General features: G+C 39.1%; 2 protein-coding genes across 2 annotated transcripts in view; both read right to left on the minus strand.

The window, feature by feature from the left end:
• The window catches only part of LOC110063337 (uncharacterized), a 13,338-nt gene extending 6,854 nt beyond the window's left edge, over positions 1–6,484 (minus strand). Inside the window, exons 1-6 of the mRNA XM_020770315.2 lie at positions 6,350–6,484; positions 3,633–4,011; positions 2,755–3,092; positions 1,759–2,032; positions 963–1,293; positions 214–416 (exon numbers count right to left, since the gene is read on the minus strand). Coding sequence (XP_020625974.2) covers positions 214–416; positions 963–1,293; positions 1,759–2,032; positions 2,755–3,092; positions 3,633–4,011; positions 6,350–6,401 — 1,577 coding nt within the window. The 5' untranslated portion in view covers positions 6,402–6,484. The remainder of the gene's footprint in view (positions 1–213; positions 417–962; positions 1,294–1,758; positions 2,033–2,754; positions 3,093–3,632; positions 4,012–6,349) is intronic.
• Positions 6,485–7,774: 1,290 nt separating this feature from the next.
• LOC110063358 (transient receptor potential cation channel subfamily A member 1-like) lies at positions 7,775–20,589 on the minus strand. Its single transcript, XM_020770335.2, has 12 exons — positions 20,185–20,589; positions 19,555–19,686; positions 18,655–19,027; positions 15,360–15,700; positions 14,797–15,070; positions 14,123–14,453; positions 13,654–13,856; positions 12,979–13,314; positions 11,779–12,595; positions 10,809–11,018; positions 10,003–10,178; positions 7,775–9,140 (listed from the first exon to the last, which is right to left on the minus strand). The coding sequence occupies exons 2-12, from the start codon at positions 19,607–19,609 to the stop codon at positions 8,924–8,926; spliced, it is 3,333 nt and encodes a 1,110-aa protein (XP_020625994.2). The 5' UTR covers positions 19,610–19,686; positions 20,185–20,589; the 3' UTR covers positions 7,775–8,923.
• Positions 20,590–20,830: the final 241 nt, after the last annotated feature.

Below are 20,830 nucleotides of genomic sequence, written 5' to 3' on the forward strand. Positions count from 1 at the left end.
TTTTGCAATGTTACCCGCTCAGAGACTTTCGGCGGGAAACAATACCATTGTCAGTTGTCATGTGACATCGAACCAGCCAATAAATGCGCGCGCTGTCATGCTAGCCCTATACAGCAAAGGATTTTACAAGCCAGTTAATGGCGTTTTATAGTTTGTACATGTTTAAAAAGACCTGTTGGTTAAAATGTTTGGGATATTCATAAAGTTACCCACGTGTGTTTGTTGCTGGCAGCCAAATGAAGAGCTGTGAGTCCAAGTTCATCTCTGTCATTCAACATGTCTTTGCAACTAGAAAGAAGCTCCACGCACTCTAGTGCGCCATTTTCGGCTGCGATATGAAGAGGTGTCTTCTCGTTAACATCACGATCAATTTTGACATCGTGCTGTTTTCTCCACTGTATTAGAATTTCCAATATCTAAATGAAAGGGAACAGCAATAAATTCAGTATTTAAGTTTCATCACAGAGATGAGAGTTAAAAATTAACGCTCGAGTAGCAAGGTGGTTTTCACTAACTTTGAAGTGGTTGTGATTAATTACTTAATAATACGACGTCTAGCTATGCAATCCAAACCTTACACTAAGAGGATAATTTGGAAAGACAATTTCAATCCATTTGGCTAGATTTCTCCCTTAATTCCCTAAGAGAATACTGTGAATCTGCAATTTAAAGCAACCAAATAATTATTTGTTATCAAAGTACATTCAGTGCAACGGTAGACCTTTAAATGTAGGGGTTTGTTATGAAAAGGTTCATTTAGCGTTATAAACCTTTCCTTGCACGTTTTTGTTTCATGTATACTTGCAGGCTGTCAAATATATCATGGGATGCTACAAATTCATATCGATTGAAAATGCTTTATTCGTTTCTCATAAACGCATTGTGAGATCGAATACAATCAGGGTATATATTAATACCACACGGTGCAGCCTGACAAAGAAAAAATATAACTAAATTTATACCTCTGAATTTTCCAGTCCAGCTGCCAAGTGAAACACGCTCCTTAGGTCTTTATCCTTTGATAGTATTAACATTTGATCTGTGTCTCTTTCCAGGAGCATTTTCACCATTTCTGCCCTCTTGTACTTAATAGCCAAATGAAGACAACTATTCAATGAAGAGTCTGTTGCTGTTATATCAGCTCCGTGGTCCAATAAAATCTTCGCACTTTGGCTTCCTCCCAGAGTCACTGCCATCAGGAATGGCGTCATAGCCAACATGTCCTTGGCTTCCGGATCAGCTCCATTCTCCAAAAGAAGCTCGACTATTCGATTGTGATTGAACGCTGCAGCACTGAGGAAAGTATATTTCTCGAATCAAATTCAGCAAAAAACACCTTGTTTGGATATGAAGGCTCAACTTAGATATAATCGTTATGCAAAACGTATGTAACCAAAGTGTTTCATTTAAACCACTAACACACCCTTTCTTGATATTAAAACAAATCAACAATATTATTATTTGGACCCAAAAACCTGGCTCAAAGAATTTTAGTAATTATGATGAGTTATATATCAAGGTCGTAACTATTTTCCAGTACCGAAATGTTTGAATAAAACAAAAATAAGACGAGTCCGACGATGGTTATCATTGTTGAAATTAAGTTTCAATTGGTTTATTACAATGGGTCACGATTATTTCAGAGTCACAGCCATAATTTCTGACTGTTTCATACTCCACTCTCTGCTGAGTCATCAATTAAAACTGATCTGAAGCAAAACATGAAAGTAATGAAACAGCAGTGATTTATGATTCTACCTGTGCAATGGAGTTCTTAGGCTCCCATCCCTTAAATCAATGACAGCTTCATACAAGATCAGAAGCTGGACCGACGTCTCATTACCATATTTAGCTGCTAAATGAAGAGGCGACGAACAACCCAGCAAGTCGACTACATCCCGGTCCGCTTCGTGACGTAAAAGCACGTCCACCACTCCTGTGTGACCTCTAAAGCAGGCGTAGTGAAGGGCTGTCTTACCTTCGTTGTCTTTTTCATTGACAAATTCGGCCACAGAAAATTGCCCTTTTGAAGCTTGAAAGAAATGGTTCAGTATCAGTTTATTGCGTGACTAAAGTTTGGCCAATTTAATTGTCAATTAATACACCATTTTGCTACTGATAGCTCCAGTCCCTTGTGGGAGCAAAATTTAATCTATTTAATAAATCGATGATTTAAATGAATTGGCCGAGTGATCACTTCTTGCCCCCACAAGGGAATGGAACTAGGAAATATTTGCATCAGTAAAATGGCTTATTTCGAACGGGAATGGCCAAAGAAAGCTGTGGATAAAAGAGCCAAATTCCTCCTTCTTTCATTTATAGAGAGTTAACATAAACCACGAACAGGACAGTAACGTTGTCAGAACGTCACCAAACAAAAGGTCACTAATGAGTAGGACCAATGGCTATGCAGATGGCCATGGATTGGTACTGGATTTCTTAGCCGTCCTCCGCAAAAAAAAGCAATGAAAAAGACCAAAGTCTGCTTTTCCTGGGGAACGTGAGCCACAACAGCCAGTCACCAATATTTATATTTGATGCTGAACGCTTTCTTTTTACGTTAGGCATACAAATTATGATTATGTCACTGAACAGATCCAGAGATACGCGAAATTCTTGATCTTCTGTATTACATTTAAATTCCAAAGACATCTTTATGCTGACTCAACGAGTCAAAAACAGAACTGAGACGAAAGCATAGCAAGACACATGTCCAAACATCATAAACTAAACCCTAAGAAAACAAACTATTACCTGTTTCAATAAGAAACTTGCAAATGTTCTCGTTCCCCTGCCAGGCTGCAAAGTGGAGTGGAGTATGCTGCCCTGACTTCGTTACCACGTCCGCACCATTTGCTAAAAACAACTCGCATGTTTCTCGATTTCCACTCAAACAGGCCAAATGAAATGGCGAAGCCCTTTCGTCCTTTACTGCCGTTGGCATTAACCTGGGATCTCTAAAGAGAAGCCTGCATATCTCCGTAAAGCCTCTTCGTGCCGCTGAGTGAAGTGGTGTTAAATGGTTCTCCCCTTCTATAAGTGGATCTGCTCCTCTCTCAAGCAGACGTTTAACAATCTCGGCTCTTTCGAACCTATAAAACATATCGACCATTATCGAGAATACATGTAGTACTATATTTTGTTCTTGTTGCCAATGCGTTCGGGTTAAGATGTGGGAAGTGACCCTTCCTCGAGGCCATGAAGCTGACAGCGTGTCTCTGGCTGTTCTTTGGGTGACATGGAAAAAAACACGGACCACGGCATACGTAAAATTAAATGCTAAATAGAAGATGCAACAACAGGAGAGAACTACCAATACATCGAACATAGATTTATACTTGTTCTTCGTTATAACCCCTGCCTATGACCCCCCTTACCACCACCACCACCCCCCCCCCCCCGCCACCTCGGGGGAGGGGGATTATGGAGAAAGTGAAGTTATTGTAAACTAAATACTTTTTTTTATCAAACCTAAGATTGTGAACAGGGCCAACTCAGTAAGCGTCGTTCAATAAATTAATTAAAGGCTAGCTTAAACATAAAAGGGAATGTTAAGGATAGTTTATCGTTGTGACGTAGGGGTGAAATTTTTGCTATTCTTTGCTAGTATTGATTGAGACAAGTGCACATACCTAACAGCAGCATGAAGCGGTGTTAATCCACTCTTGCCTAAAAGATTGATGTCCGCACCGTTATCCAGCAGAGCAACCACTGTAGCGACATCACCAGCACGGACAGCTCGATGAAGGGCAGACAACCCTTCACCGTCTATATCGTTCATCTTTTCCATACCTATAAAGCTTTCGTTAGAAAATTTCCTCAAACCATTTTCGATGGGCTTGAATGCTTGAATTTCCTTTCCCGGTAGAGGCGCTGGACTGACATTTCGTGATCCTTTGGCGCTTCCCGGATTGGTGATGAGTTCTAGATATTCACTATTGATCAGTGGTTCAACTTTGGACAGAGATAAGGTACTACTCACTATGCCTCTAGACGCCAAGCCTGGGCTATCTGAAGAAATAAATCAGTTATAATGACACGTCAATTAAAAAAATTGTTATACTGATCATGGATGTTCTTAAACGTCATTGATCTTGGGTAACAGAGACCTGAGGACAAGACTTTTGTCTTAAACAGCTCATTTATTATTATGATAATGATGATGATGATGATGATGATGATGATGATGATGATGGCACAAACCGAAAATACTTATTGTAAATAGTTTTGTACCTTAAATAATCATCACGTAAAGTTTTATTGAAGAATTTGAATGAGCTCAATAAAGAATTATTATTATACTCTTATTTTATTACTATTATTTTTATTATTGTTATAACTTTGTTTTTATTATATTTAAAAACGTACGAACTGTAAACTAGAAAACATGGTCCATTACATACTACCTGACTCTACTTTACAGTTAACCAGAAAACTTGAACAGTTTTGCCCAAAACGTTTACACGCATTTCTCAAAATTGCGAAATTTCTCTTTTCAGTGTCGTAAGCCAAAACAACGCGCCGCAACTAATAATAGCCTGCTGTACATGTTGTATTTTGTAAACTCATTTTACGCATAATATTTTCGTCGACAATTAACACTTAATGACTGGTCCCTTGGGGAACAGTGGATTTTGTTTCCCGAGAATCTCAATGATTTCCGAGACGAAGTCGGGGGAAACATTGAGATTCGAGGGAAACAAAATTCACTGTTCCCCAAGGGACCAGTCATTAATTAAGTAATTTGTTGTATAGCAAAACAACTGGGTCAAACCAGTGAAAAACTCATAATCACTTTATTGACAAATGACGTGCAACAGCGGTCAACATTTCGCGGGTAACGGTGACTTGTTTCCCGTTTGACGTCATAGTTTTCGCAACTTGCCCGCTCTTGGCACTTGGTGAGAAACAGTTTCATTGTTAGATGTTATGTGACCATGAACTAGCCAATGAATGGGCGCGCTGTAGTGGGAAAAACGCCAGCTATATAACAACGCAAAATGTTCATGTCTTAAAAAACACCTCACCCACTGACACCATAGTTGATAGAGGGGACTGGTTATAAAGTCCGGCAAACATCAAAGGAACAAACAAAGATGGCAAGATTTATGTTGGAACGTCCATGACCGTGCACGATCTTTCGTTTTGCGTTCATACACTATGCATGAATTACTTAAACCAACACGTTTCTATTGGTTAGTTCCTCAGCACGGAGTAAACAAGTATTGTGTTTTGTACACGGTCAAGGCCAAAAAAGCGAACAAAAACACACAACAAAGAACTTTATCGGGTTTCATGACCATTCCCCTCTATTAGATATGCTGACACGATACTCTACGAAAACATTTCACGAAATGCAAGGGTAAAAGGATTTCCTTTTCCGATCTGTCCGTAAACTATTAAAACATTGGACAATGTAAACTTTCTCTGTCTGTGACCCGACATCACATTTCCGATTAGGACAGCGATTAGGTCATCATGGTAAAGCTATCAATATCAAACTGAAGCAACCGGAGATTGCTACATTTCAGTTCGACTTTCAAATTACCAAAAATGAATTTTAAGAAATTCCACGCCTGTACACCCAATAAAACCATTTACTTACAAAAGACCTTAATAAAATTTCATAAACAAAAGCTTAACTATAATTAATGATCAAAAACACCAACGTCATGGTCGTTCTACATTTATATTTTATTCACGCAATTTTCCTAACCGAGTTCTTGCTATAGAATTGTTACTCATGCCACTTCAAAACTCTCAGTTGTTTAAACCACGGTCATGGCAAAACCATTTCAATTAAATAAGGGGTTTGATAAACTATATGATGTGCTTTTTATTCATATTTAAGCTCACAACAAGCTTACAAAGAACCGTTGATGCAAAGAAAACTGTCGATAAATCGGTCACGGTGGTTTTTATATTCGTCATTCTGTCTGCCTGTAGGTGTTCTTGCCAATTCTCTCAACCAATGTCATTAGTTTTCAGAAGGTCTACACCTGCCACAATACGCCTTGTTATCCTTAACCTTGATTTAGAGTTGGGCTAATTAAATAAAATTTTAAGTCCAAATCACCGATATCATGTTTTAACCTCAAGTACGCTACGTTCATCTCGTGAATCCACACTATCCTCTACAAAGCCGACTCTCGTTGAACAATAAGTCCTTTTAGTTTATCAGCTTAAAAACAAACGTCGAAAACGCAGTGTCTAATACAACAACAACTAGCTTTAAACAACCTAAAGCACTGAAGGATAGTCCTATCTGTGTTCTATTTACCATAAACTGAACCTAAAACGTAATAGTCGTAATCGAAACTAATAACTAAGCGAAAGAAAACCGTCAAACCTGATCCATTGCTGGCGCCAATAGAACGATACGTCGACTTTTGACTGCTCATGGCGACGATTTCAACTACGTGATCATGTCGTGGGTGATATGTAATATTCGTTCGGCATTTGCTGATTAGCGTGACACAGAACATTCTAATTTAAATTACCGTCAGATGATGCTAATTCGGTGAAGTCAGGAATTAATCGTGTAACTATTAATTACTCTGATATTGGCTGAGACAAGCATGATTAAAAACGTCACTCTTGACTGTCCTTTTCTCTTTTATTAATAATAATTCAGCCAGATTACAGCCAGATTATTACAGTAATGAGGTTATTGCATCTGATAAAAATTTCTGGAAATCCAAGAAAGTCAAGAACTGCATTTTTGAAGTATTGGTATAGAGCTTATGATAATTTTTCGCTTATGTCACCAAATAAACAGGTGAAGCAATGAAAATTGAAATTAGCCTTCGCCACTTATTTTCATGAGATGAGGATTTCAGCTCCAACCAGCTGTAAAATCATTGAGAGTCCTTAAAGTCGCATTTTTCCAAAAAACGGCATGCCCTAATCATGAAAATAAATACTGAATTAATACACCATATTATAAAAAGTATGAGAGAAAGGCACCCGAGATGTTATTATTTAATATTGACTCATCTCTCCACATTGGTCTGAACTGAGAATGATATTACAATGCTCAGTAGTTTTATTGGGGAGATTAAAACCACAAAGTAAACGGCAACGGGAACGTCGCTAAACAAGAGGTTTCATGTGCAATTCAATGGCTGTGCACGTGCGTTATAATTCTTGGTACATTTCTGTGTCGTCTTCTGTAAAACAGTAGGGAGTTTACGAAACCACGACGGCAACGGCGACGGGAACGTCACTGAACAAAAGAATTAATGAGCAGAACAATGGCTGTGCACGTGCGTTACAATTCTTGCTACATTTCTTTGCCGTCCTCTGCAAGACGTGGTTTCGTAAACTCCCTAGTAACGTGAAATGACTAAATTCTACGTTGTGTGGAGAACGTGAACCACGACGGATAATTGTTAAATTTTATTTTTCGAGTTTTACGCTGTGTTCCATATTCAGTTTAGAGATATTTTTGACAAAGATAAACAAACTAAATGACCGAGATTCGTAGGTAAAATTTAAACTCATTTTTTTTAATCGACGTTGTCCTCGGCGTCGCCGTCGCAGTCACTTAAACTCGCTGCTGTCATTGGGAAAAATGCGCGGTCACTAATAAGATAATGGCAACTAAAGCGCCTGTGATTTTGCTCCAGGAGATTTGAGGTGTCGATATCTCGACAGCTGTGTAAAACGCGCATATAATTTAGTGTTTTATTCAAATTACCAAAGTACGAGAAAAAGAAAACATTTTAAAACATTTTTTTAAAGGTTATGTCGCAGTGAGCAGCACTCGCGGAACTGAAGCCACAAAATTTGTTTATTGTAGTTCGTTTAACTGTCCTAGACTTCTTCAGAGAATTTTACAAACATACTAAAATCATGCACCCATATGTAAGCTGTACAGCGGCCATTTTGAGGAATACAAGTCACAAAGCTTTACAGAGGGTTTGGCCGGATTTACGCAGATTTATTATCAGTACATGTACCTCTGGACCTCGACAGCCTCCACACTTCCCCACTAATCAGCTAAACGGGTTCTTTATTATAGAGGTTCAATAATTTTCATAGCGATTATAACTTTAATTATTTTGCCAGTCTACCTTAAACTCGAAGAAATTTTCATGCAAATGAATTTGTTATCCGCATAGAAGGTTTACACAGCTGAAGAAACTCGTATAAATTAACGATGCTATATGTAAGTTTTTGTTAACACGATTTTAGGCGATTTTGTTTGTCACCCAAATGAAGCGCCAAAGTAATGTTTCAAAAACACGAAAGTAACACATCAGAAGCGTACATAAAGAGCGCAAAGGAAACTATATCAAAAAAACACGAGCCGTTTTTGCGGGCAACTTGTCGTTGAAACACCGATAAAGGTCCCGTTTCTTATTACTCGATTAATCAATTAAAGAATATTCAAACACTTGAAAGAACTGCAAAAAGCGTTTTGGCCATTACGGCGCGAACAGTTGTATCCTTACTACAAACTTCGAGACAAAATTGAAGACTCAGCCGCGGTCTTGCAAACCTGAATCAACTAATTCTTGCTTCCCCGACTACAGGTATACACCCCTTCAAAACCCTTTGCATTTTTAAAATTTTCTTTCCAGAAAAACAAATAGAGAAGGCAGAAGTAAATAAATTAATCAGTTCAGTCGTTCATGTTAAGCACTGCTATTCTAATTGACGACACTGTAAATAAACAAACAAATTGAGCTAGAAAGTAGGCACTCGTGCTGGTATGCCTAGTAACAATGCCTGTTTTTTTGTAGAGCCAGGTCAGTCCCAAAAGGCTCTCCTCATTAAGAGGATAGAAAAGGTAAGAGAACGACACCTGAACCGAAAAAAAAATAAGTAAATAAATGAAGAAATAAGTGAATGAATAAATAAATAAATATATATATAAATAAATAAACCAGACGATAATGATGTTCTCCTCATTATTTACTTATTTTTTAATTTGTAGTTTATCGGCTATAGCTTTCAGCAGTTCGGTCTGAGCATCTACAGTAGCTTGCAGGGTCTTGATTCTTTCCTCCTGCCTTTCGATTCGTTGTTGATCGTAGTTGTCCAGATCGTCTTCATCATTGTTCTGATCAGAATCTTTCTTGCGAATGAGGTCCAAGAACTCGTCATCTGAGAGACCAACACCAGCAAAGGCTAACCTGAAAAAAACAAAGAACAAATGAGACTACAATGCTTTAGAGCGATTCTAAATTGAATTCCGCTAAACAAAAACGAAGGTTATCACTCTTGCCAATCTCAAAGATCGCAGTCAGCCTAATGAGCCAATCATAACTCGAAACAACAACATCTAGCCGCTAAGTTTCGCGGGAAAACGTGTGCAAGCGAGTAACGATTTGTTTTGGTATGGCTTCTGATTGGACAGAAGAAGGGTCGCGAGTTTTTTCTACGCCAATAGCTCTATCTCGCTACATTCAATATCGCGTTAGTTTCCAGGATGTACACGGTTGGAAAAAGTTATACTTGAAAAAGTACAAAGACGTTTTATTTAACTGGATAATGGACCTTTTCGCCGATAGGCAGCCATTTTGAATTCTATTGTTTCAAATAGCTATTATGGGATGCTCAGGAAGCAAATTAGTATGTATTTGCAACAACAACAACCACAATGCTTTATTTACTCTAGACACTTAATCTGATACACATTGGCCCCCTAAGCATCCCATAATGGCTATTTAAAACAATAGATCGAATTCAAAATGGCCACCGTATTGCCGAAAAGGTCCACTGAAAGTAAAGTTTTCAAAAGCTGCCCATGAAAACAGTTCCCTTTCATGTTATTATCTATTGGGAAGCAGTAAAAGAAAATCCCTTTTTTTTTTTCATCGTTAAAGAAAATCTCCACTGGTTAAAAGAAATTATTTTTAAAAAGTTGTAAATATTGCTTGGTCTTTTGAGAAAAGAATTGGTAAGCCATTATTTAAAAAAATGTACAGCAAAACATAATTGGTAAGATAAGATATCCCAGTATTTTGAGGAAACGTTATAGAATGATACACCCACCTCTTGATAAAAGTATTCTGGTTCGGTGATATCTCCATGGACTCTTTATAACCTAGGCGCAACAACGTTTTCGGATATTTCTTCTGTATGTTATCCACTAAGAAGGCTTGGTCAATAAGAGTTCGCAAACTTGCAGTCTTTTGGATTGAATCAATGTCTCCAACTGCAAGGCCAACCTGCAATACAAAAACAACCAAGTGTTCGAGTTTGACAGATCTTACTTAGTTGATGTTTTATTCTCCTTTCGTTTGTTTGTTTTCTGTTTGTTTTTTTGTTTGTTTGTTTATTTGTTTGTTTGTTTGACTGTTTGTTTGCTTCTTGTTCTTTTGCTCTCAGTTTCATTTTTTCAAAACTGATTATGAAATGAAATATTTTCTTTTCAATTGAAAGTGTGTGATCATTGACCTTTCATAAACGAATTTTTAATCAGTCACGCAGTGTTTAACCTAGCACGCGAGTTTAAGAGGTGGTTAAGACCTGAGGTACTAAATTAACAGCGAAAAAAGGATATTTTAAAATAAACCCGGCCATACTTTTCATTCACAAAAGTGGTTTCTCAAGTAAGTTCGATAATCGAATAGGTGCACGCCATTGATAAGAGCCATGTGACTATAAAACCGTGGATTCTTTCAACTATCCAAATAAGTCAGATGGACCCTATTTTTTCTCCGATCATAAACGTGACGTGGCTGCATTTCACGTGACCACTCTGCCTTCTTCAGACCTAAAGGCCATCGTATTGCCGAGGCGTTGGTTTAAAAGGCATACTTCTGTTGTGTTGCTAACAGTAAATTGTATTAACTCACCAAGAGATTCATTAGGACTATAGAGACTGACAGAGCAAACATCATGAACATGATGTACGACAGCTCTGGCAATGGGACATAGAGCATGTCTGTGCCTGGGACCTTGGCACTGTTCACAACTTTATCAGACAATATGTCCGAGTAATCCATTTCGCCAATCATCATCATAAATACTTTCACAAACGACACCCAAACGGATGAAAAGTTATCCTGAAACGTAAGGAGAGATCAGAACCACAAATGAGACCGAGAAACAACGTAACATCGACAACGACACTGCCATTACGTATGGAGTTTTACTCCTTATTTACATGAACTATATTTTTTACTTTGTTTTGCGATATACAAAACTTCATATCCTGATCTCAGTTACATAGGATAAGAAAAAGGCTTTCCTTAAATGCTTAGCGAAGGGAATATTTCTCACGTCGAATTGTTAATGGCTATAAATGATTTGAAAGAACTATGGGACCATCTTCGCTTCTATTACCGTGATACAGTTACTTAATGTCACAGTTTTCTTTCTTCAGTCAATCTTTCATGATCAATTCGTATGTCTAACGAGCGAAATGCAATCTTGCAACCGTTATGTTCTACTTGATTGTAAATGAAGCTAAAATGGTTTCGAAACGTTCTAGTTTCTTTTCGCTGACTTTTATCACTGTAGAACTTTCACTAACGGCCGTCTCTTTCTATCGGCAACCTCCAATCTTTTTCAAAAAGAAGTTAAACACAACGGCCGATGCATTTTGTATTTGAATTCTCTTTCCTCATCCAGCCCCTCATCCAACCCCTCCCCCCTTTCTCGCCTTCCACTAAACTTTGTTGAATATGTGAACCGCCAAAGACGGTCGCTGCAGAGAAGTTAAACCTTCGGTATTGTGTCGAACTGTTTTCTCATTGCAAATAACAGAGCTTCCTCTCAATAAACAACTACTTTGATCTACGCCTAAACAATTTTCTCTCTTACCTCTTGTTTCAGTAGAACATAGAAGACTAACGAATAGCCAATAAGCACGGTAGTAAAGATGAGGATCACTTTAATAAACGTTAGCAGCACCTCGATGTACATGGTCACGTACAGGGCCACCGAACTCACTCGACGTAGAGCGAGAATTAGGTTTACGTAACACAGCATTAGACCCAATGTTCCCGCAGTCCACTGTACTTCAATGTCACCGTACAGGTCGTCTCTAATCACGTAAGGAAGGATGTAGATGAAAGTACACGCATACATACCGAAGTCCACATAGTTTGTGTAATCTTTGAAGTAATTTACTTGTAACCATAACATCTGAACTAGTTCTTTCGAAAGGCCTATAATCAAATACGCAAAGATCACCGCTGGCATCGCTTTTGATGTGTCTGATGTGGCGCTAGCATCACCGTGCGAAAGGTTTACTTTGCCTCTTTCCTCAATAATGAACACAGAGAACAATAGAAGAAAAACGAAGAAAAACAAGAAGTTCAAGTAGTTAATGAACTTTCCAAGAGCCAGCCATTTCCATCTCAATAGCATTTGCGTCACACTGTGATTTAAAAGACTCTCTCGACGGTAGGTCGCCATGCAAGCCGGACCAAAAAAATAGCGACTACTGGTTATAGCATCGGGCGGGTCCAAAGGATGGAAATTGAAAGTCACCGTAAAGTCTGGATGAGTGATTGGCAGGTCGTTGTAGCTAATACATTGATCCAAAACGATTTCAGCCACCTCAGGGAGCTTTCTTATCAGCTTTTCCATGGGTGTTATTTGATCTGTAGAATTGAGGCAAACCACTTCCTTCCATCTAAGCAAACAAGACAAAAATTAACGATACCAGAAGAGCAAGTACATATACAGTATATTTTTCCCAAGACCTAGACAAGTCCACAGCTTTGCAACAGTCTAGTGCTAGCCTGCGTATAGACGTCTGCCCTTCCCTTTGTTCCACACAACAACAAAGAAAATGTTACACGTCCGATCTGCAAACTGGCTGAATACAAACGTGCTCTGGCATATTGAGCAATGCTATTATGTCACATCACCGTCTCGAACGGTAGAATGGAAGCCTCAGAAATACGGTTTACTAAGGGGGCAAATGCTACAAAGGTCAGAGAAAATTGGAACACAATAATTATAATTAGATGGGTTATATGGGGGAAGATTGAAACGGTGCCTACGTTAACACACCTCTTGTGTTTGACGAGGGTCTTCGCCACCTCAACTGAATCCCACTCGATAGCGACATCCAGACAAGTCATGTTCTCATTGTTTAAAGCAGTAACGTCAGCTCCCTGGTCCAAGAAGAACCTTAGTATTTCAAGACGATTGAGCGAACATGCAACATGAAGTGGAGTGTTTCCGTCAGCGTCTTTAATCTCCAGTGTATTTGGCAGCATAGGACTCAACAGAAGGCGGACTGTTTCCAGTGAACCAGCTTGGACAGCTAAATGAAGCGGAGTACGCTGATGAGAATTGAGTGATGCCACGTCACTACCTTTCCCCATCAGGAGTTTACAAGTCTCCCTGAAAATGTAAAAACAGTAAGTCTTGTAAGTCTAAGAGATTCTCTCTTCTTTATAACTACAATCAATATAATAGGTGAGATGTGTAAGAAACTAGAACGCCAGCTTTCTTTTTCTTATACAGTCTCCTTGTTTTTCACGCAATCATTTCTCCAGAGAAAACTAACATTTATGGTTATTATTGCAAATTTCAAGACATGACTCTGAAATCTCGCCGTGTTAATTGGGTAGTCGTATTATAACATAGAAAAATGGCCTTACGTGAGAAGGAAGGTGGCTATCATAACCAAGGGATTTTAGCTTATTGCGGGGTTCGGGACTATAGAAATAGATAACTCACACGTGTTTGTTGGAAGCTGCGAGATGAAGCGGGCTCATTCCTTGCTTATCCCTGTCGTTTGCGTACGTTAAAAGCGTTTTGCATCTCAACAGCGAATCGACACATTCCAATGATCCATTTTCGGCCGCAGTGTGAAGCGGTATCCGTTCGTTAATGTCCCGTTGGTCAAACAAATAGCTGTCCTCAAGAAGGATGTTCAGAATCTGATGACAAACCAAAACCATAATAGTACTGTGTAAATATTGACTTCAACTTGCATGTGGAAAAGCACATTTTTGACCCTGAACCGTGGTCCTAAAAGGTCTTGTAATCCTGACCCTACTCTATTCAGCTAACACTTTCCAAACTAAGCAGCAGCGCTAAAAGATTCTTTAGGCGTCTCCTTAGTTTTCAACCTGGCACTTAGGCAATCGGCCATCCTTACGCCGGTCACCTCCCCAACTACGAGTAGAGGAGACCCTTTATTCACCTCTGTGGTGTCGCGCGTAGCGGCGAGATGCATCACCGTCTTCAACTCATTATTCCTGAGCTCCATGAACTTCCCTTTGTCTCTGTGAGTCAGCAGCATTCGAACCATCTCTTTTTGGCTGTGTTGAACGGCTAAATGAAGACAACTGTTACCAGTGGAATCGGTTGCCATTATGTTGGCTCCTTGATCCAGCAACATCTCAGCAGTTTCAATGCCACCATGAAGGACAGAAACCAAAAATGGGGTTAGGTCCATCATATTTTTAGCTTCTTTGCAGGCTCCATTTTCCAACAGGATTTGAGCTATTGTTACATAATTGAATGCCGCAGCCCTAGAAAAGTAATTCGTTAAATCGTAAGACAAAATTTAGTGGAATGCCCCGGTTTAAAACCAACGCAGGACTAGTCATTGATTCCACCATACAAGAAAAGATGTTAAAACTGGTTACCAGCGGTTTTGGTACCAACTTAATTATGGACCTCGTGGTCAACAAATGAGAAACTAAAGCGAACAGATGACCACATTAGTTGCAAAAGAAAAGAACGTCAAAGGTTTCCACTCCTCTAAACACGTCAGAGCGTTTTTTTTTAGCAATTTCATATAGTGATCAGCGTGCGAGGAAAACGAAAACTAACACAATGGTCGGAACGTTATTTACATACATGTGACCGTACCTGTGCAACGGTGTCTGCAAAAGTGCATCCCTACTTTCAATGGCCGCTCCACTAGAAATCAGCAGTCGTGTTATGTCCTCTTGACCATGCATAGCAGTTAGATGGAGCGGGGAGTTGAGGTTCACTCCTGTCACCGCCTCATAATCCACTCCATGCCGCAGTAATAATTCGGCGAACTTAGTACATCCCTTTTTACAGCTGATGTGTAGGGCAGTGGTATCTTCAACATCTTTTTCATCTAAAAACTTCTTCAAAGAGGGATATTGCTTGTGGGCTGTGAAAGAAAGAAAATGGTTCTGCTTACGTAAGTGATATAAACGCCTGTAAAATAAGACTAGTTACGTAATTCAGGCAGAAATGCGAGTTTTACGACCTTTCACCGCAGTTCAAGATTGTCCTACTTTTCGATTCAGTAGATGTGCATGACCTGGATTTTGGAACACCCCTCCAAATTCCACGGTCCAACTTGAAAACTGTCTTTTTCTTTTCCTCAAGTCGGTATAAATCTGACCAAAATAGTTCCGGGTCCGGGGTCTTCACTGAAAGATATCATTGAAACATACCTGCAGAAACGAGCAGTTCACAAATGTCATCGTCACCGTTATAAGCAGCGAAATGCAGTCCAGTGAGCCGGTTCTTTGTCTTTGCAGTTAAGTCAGCACCATGCTTCAGGAGCAGTTCGCACAGTGAACGGTCGCCACTAGAACAGGCTGCATGAAATGGCGTTAAATTTCTTGCGTCTGCATAATTAACTTCTGTCCTGGTATCCTCAAGCAGGAGGGCTGCGATATCCTTGTAGCCCCGTCGTGCTACAAAGAGAAGGGGTGTCTCGGTTTCGTCGTCTGGTATAGAAGGGTCTGCACCTCGCTGAAGTAGGACTTTTACAGCCTCGGTGCTTTTATGCCTAGAAAGAGGATAAAAAATTCACTTCGTTTAGGGAGCTACATCTCAGTTTAATTGAGGATAACACTACGGAATACGGCCCCGAGTTTGCCAGTTGGCTAGCGCAGACGAATTGAAAATCGATCACATCAAGTATTTATTAAACTGAATTCGAAGCTGCAGATATTGGTAAATTGAACGCCATAGCGAGTTGGAAAAACTAACGTTTCGAGCTTCAGCTGCAGCCCTTCGTTGGATTAAAGTATTTGCTCTAGCGAAGGGCTAACGCTCAAAACGTCAACACAAACTCGCGACGACGGTTAATTTACTTTTCTATATTTTGTATTAAATAAGTATCTTGAATTTTGCATTGTCTTTATTTCTCCACTGACTCGCAAGGAAAGGTAAGTTGAAAGAAAAAGATATAGTAATTTAAACTAATTATATGCCACTCAATTAATTTAAATACATTTAGTTTAGGATAAAAAGAAAACTCAGTATAGGAGTGGAAAGCGTTAACATATATAGATGTAAAATTTATATGAAAATTTATATGTAAAACACGTACATTATAGCCAAGTCCATGGATTATAGTTACCTCACCGCTATTGGACCGTTCACGCTTAGGTGTGATTGACATGGATTGAGTTGCGATGGACATACAGAAAAACAAAAATTGGCTGGGAATATCAGAAATTTTCTGTAGCGTTTTGACAATCCAGTTGAAAAATCCATTAGGACAATAATATTACTTAATTCTCAACGAGTTTAATGATATCGAACGCTTTTACTGTTTTTTTTTTGTTTTTTTTTTTTTTCTTTTTGTTTTTTTTTTTTTTGTTATTGTATTGTTATTGTTTTTTGTAGATTCAGAGCGTACATTCCTTTATTCGCTATTGTACTTAACTTAAGAAGTAGAAAACCGGTCAGTGTAAAACGCAGACTGCAGACTGCAGACCGGGGGTAAAATGCAGACTGAGGGTAAAATGCAGACTGCAGACTGCAGACCAGGGGTAAAATGCAGACTGAGGGTAGAATAAAATATTAATAATAAAAAACGAGTCATAAGGATAAAATAATAGCGTTCGTAAAATGTCACGTCAGCACTCACGAGACACACAAAGGCCTCACTTAGAAATTGAATTTTGTACACGTCGAGTTTTGGCATCTCTTCAAACAAAATGGTCATACTAACGATTATTTGAGAACGCCGAAATGTGATAATTTCTCGTGTTTGGATAGCCGACTGTCACCTTTCAGCGAATACCAATTCACAAACCTCTTGATATAGTAAGTCGTAAACAAAGATTGAATGTCTTCCACAAACTAGGCTCGATGCCTACAAGTTTAGCTTGCCCTGTTGTTGTGCTGTCGTGTTTTGCTTGCCTCGCGTTCCGAACAATTCCAAGGCCATTTGAAGCAACTAAGACCCGCGGTGGTTTGAACGTTATTAAACCTTTGTCGATGAAAACAGGATGAAGGAATTGCGCTGCAAGAGTTGGTCGGTCCCAGATCTAATCGCGTAAACAAAATTCAAAATGGCCGAGACGTAAACAAAGGTAAGATGCAATAGAATATTTTAATTTTACCCTCAGTCTGCATTTTACCCCTGGTCTGCAGTCTGCAGTCTGCAGTCTGCCGCATTTTACCCTCAGTCTGCAGTTTACCCCCGGTCTGCAGTCTGCAGTCTGCAGTCTGAATTTTACACTGACCGAATAGAAAACATGTACAGAGAACATGTTTTCTATTTCTTTTAGAAAACACCGCGACAAAAAAAAGGAAAACAACTTGTTAACTTTGATTATCAAAATGTAAGTTCTCTTTGCTCGCGCCTTCATTACGTCAACAGCTCGTGCTAGTTCTGTGTTTCTATCGAGTTATTGAAACACGATTTTTAACCAATCAGCGCGCTATTTTCTTAGGACTCACTGTTTTCTAAAAGCAACTGTTATCCATACCAATTCATTTGTTACTTTCTCACGAGACAGACGGAGTGCTTACACTGTTTAGCAGCAGGATACACCTGAAGAAAGTGAATAACTAACTTGACACCTGCTGACAGGTTTTTCTTCCCAAGTTCCTCTAACTTACAAAGAATATGTTCGCTATGTATGAGGAGGTGCGACAGTGTTATGCTAATTCAGAGCAAGAGTAAATAACTAATAAACCGATTGGGCTAAAGCCGGTGTTTACATCCTTGTTGCCACGTTATTGAGATATTATTGTCGCCTTATTCACCTTATTAATTTAGGGCCGGAGGTTACCATTGTGCAATTTGTCACACACAACTGATTGCACGGGAGGTTGTACACAACAATTGCAACCTCCCAAGTGAATCATCCCACGTTAACAAACACGTTAGCCGAATCAGTCTATAGCACATTTCCACGACATCGTCAATAGACTTCAATCACCAGAATTCACTTTGTTTTCCTTTATTGTTTAAATTTTGAAGCCCCAATGTGGTTTAAATAACAATTGTCCTAATAAGCATAAGAAACAGAAAAATGAATGATACGGGTAACTGTAGTCAAATGACGCTATCGTGCAAATTTCTTATTCGGGGGAACATGTTCCAGCGTTATTCATTTTTCTCTTTTTCCTGGGCTACAAAACTGGAATGATTGAATGTTTTCCACGTTCCTTTAACCCGTCGAACTATTATCCAGTTTTAACAAAACTGAGGATGTCTCGTCGAGAAAAGCAACGCAGTGGAAGAGACCATCGAGGTTTTTTTTTTTTTTTAATTAAAAGGCAAAGGAGGGGAAAGGGGAATCTAACAACCGTCGACTGAGCAGTGCTGTACAGATCTGTGCAGAGATGAAGGTTTAAGGTCGTCCCGAAAATTCTGTGTAAACAACACACGAGTTTTAATCCCACACCACCTCCTCCTTCCTCCTTCCCTCTTCTCGGTAACATAACGTTTTCCAAAAGTGATTATTAAAAAAAAAACGAGAAACAAGTGATGTTACGTACCTGACAGCAACATAAAGGGCGGTACAACCGTTTTCTCCTTTCATGTCGATATCTGCCCCGTTATCCAACAAAAAGCTCACCAGTTTAGCTTGATCACATCGTGCAGCATGGTGCAGTAACGAAAAGCCTTCGTTATCTTTAGCCAATAATACTTCTTTGTCTACTATCCCTGTTTCTTGCAGGCCTTGATTTGCAATTTCGAAAATGCTAGTACCCTTCCCCTGTGATAACATTTTCAACACATGATGTTGGTCCAGTCCCTTAGGTTTTTTGCCTGACGCGGACAGCTCCATGCCTGTGCAATCTTTCTCGAGGGGTCTGACCGTATTACTCCCAGGCGAAGTTCCTTTGCGGAACGCGCCTGACGGGCTCCCTGAAACAACAAAGACGAACATCATGAAACAAAGCAGAGTGACTAACGTCACTAGCTTCCTCCGCGCTGAAACATGTATGTAGCAAAGCACTGTGAAGGCATCAAGTGAGAGACAAAAAGAACAAAAAGAACTGTTTTCCAGGACCGTTTGTCAAACGCAAAGGAACAATGTTCAGCTGTCGTTTACAATATTCAGACCCACAGAAGCAATTGTCTGGGAATAAATATCACGACAAGCAAACAAAGTTATTATATATTCCTGATTGTTCCAACACGGTAAAAAACAAATTCATATATGTTATATATATATTCTTTAAGCTAAATAGCGCATCAGTAAGCCTTGTGGATGTTGCATAATCAGTATGCCTTCAGTTAGTCAATCATTTCAACCTGATCGAACCAAGATCAACTAAGTTAGAAGTGCACTGGTTCTTTACCTTATTACTAATGAAAATGATATGGGTTGGTTTAATCTTAAACTACTTGTTATCAAGATCAAGTCTGGATCAGTAGAACAAAGTTTTTACCTTTTCCGTTCGCGAATCTTACATACTGATTTTCTGTGAGATTGACGTCCGCCATTTTAACGGGCTCGCTCGCCTCGCCAATTCAATCTCTCGGATAGATCTGTCCAGTAGTATCCTTGCCAGCATCTAACACTGAGAGAATAACAATGATATCTTGCAATGAAAAGTTTAAAACAATTCTGTGCTCAAATATAATTTCTTTGAGAAAGTAAACGCTCACTGAACGTTACCGATTACTGAAGAGACGATCATATCAATTAACTTATAGCTACTGATTTGACATGGCAAATGATGCATGAAGCCATGAAAATCAACGAATTCCGATGAATTTTAAACCAGGAAAATAGGCTATAAGGTGGAAAGCAGATAAAATTGACGAAAATAATCTAAAATCGCACTTCCACAGAGGTGCAGAAGTGCATAACATCCGCATAAAGATTTCCACAACAACAAACTGAGCGGGATGCAATCAATACTCATCGATGTTAACGTTTTCTTTATCAAGCGACGTCATGAGAAAACATTAACAAATTAACCCTGTGGAACGCAGCAGATTTCACAGTTTTAAAATTCGCAACGAAAGAAAGCTCCTCTGTGTCGTTTCATTGACAATATTTTATGATATCTTACCTGTTTGTACTCACTATCAATGGATGAAGCGTAAGCGGATGCAACCGTAGTCTCCGACTTTCAAAATCGTTTCAAGTGGTAATGATCCATCTTATTTACTAAACGCTATGTAAATGTGGTCGACTTAGCATTACGTACTGTGGTGACTGTTATGGGTCTTTGTGGCTGATATTAGCCAGGGAAAAACGTATACCCTAACTTGCTGTCGAACAACACTTAAGAGAGACCGACCTTGTGACTTGGTTGCGTGACATTCAGTGTCATTACTTATGGATGAGTCGAATCGTCACTACGCAACACGAAAACTTAGAAACAAACACCGACAAAGCATTCGTTCGAACGTATTGAAACTCACCCGCGATTCAGCGACATTCACACAAACATAACCTTAATTTACACACGATTAAAGTAAAAGCTAAAAAGCTTCTGGAATCGAGTATTTTATGTTATTTAGAGTATTTAATAACAAAAACGGGAAATAAAGAATGACTCGCATTTGGCGAGGGGTGGGGTGGGAGATACGCAATTCCAAATATACAACAGCAGCAAAATGCGTTTTGGTAAGCCATTTTCAACTATTTTCACTTCCTTAGAATGAACTTCAGTCTTTCAAGCAAAACTTCTGTGTTTATTCCTTTTTAATAAT

This window comes from Orbicella faveolata, unplaced genomic scaffold (assembly GCF_042242905.1).
Source record: "Orbicella faveolata isolate gen_17 unplaced genomic scaffold, um_ofav_v1 contig_12, whole genome shotgun sequence".
NCBI classification, from domain to species: domain Eukaryota; kingdom Metazoa; phylum Cnidaria; class Anthozoa; order Scleractinia; family Merulinidae; genus Orbicella; species Orbicella faveolata.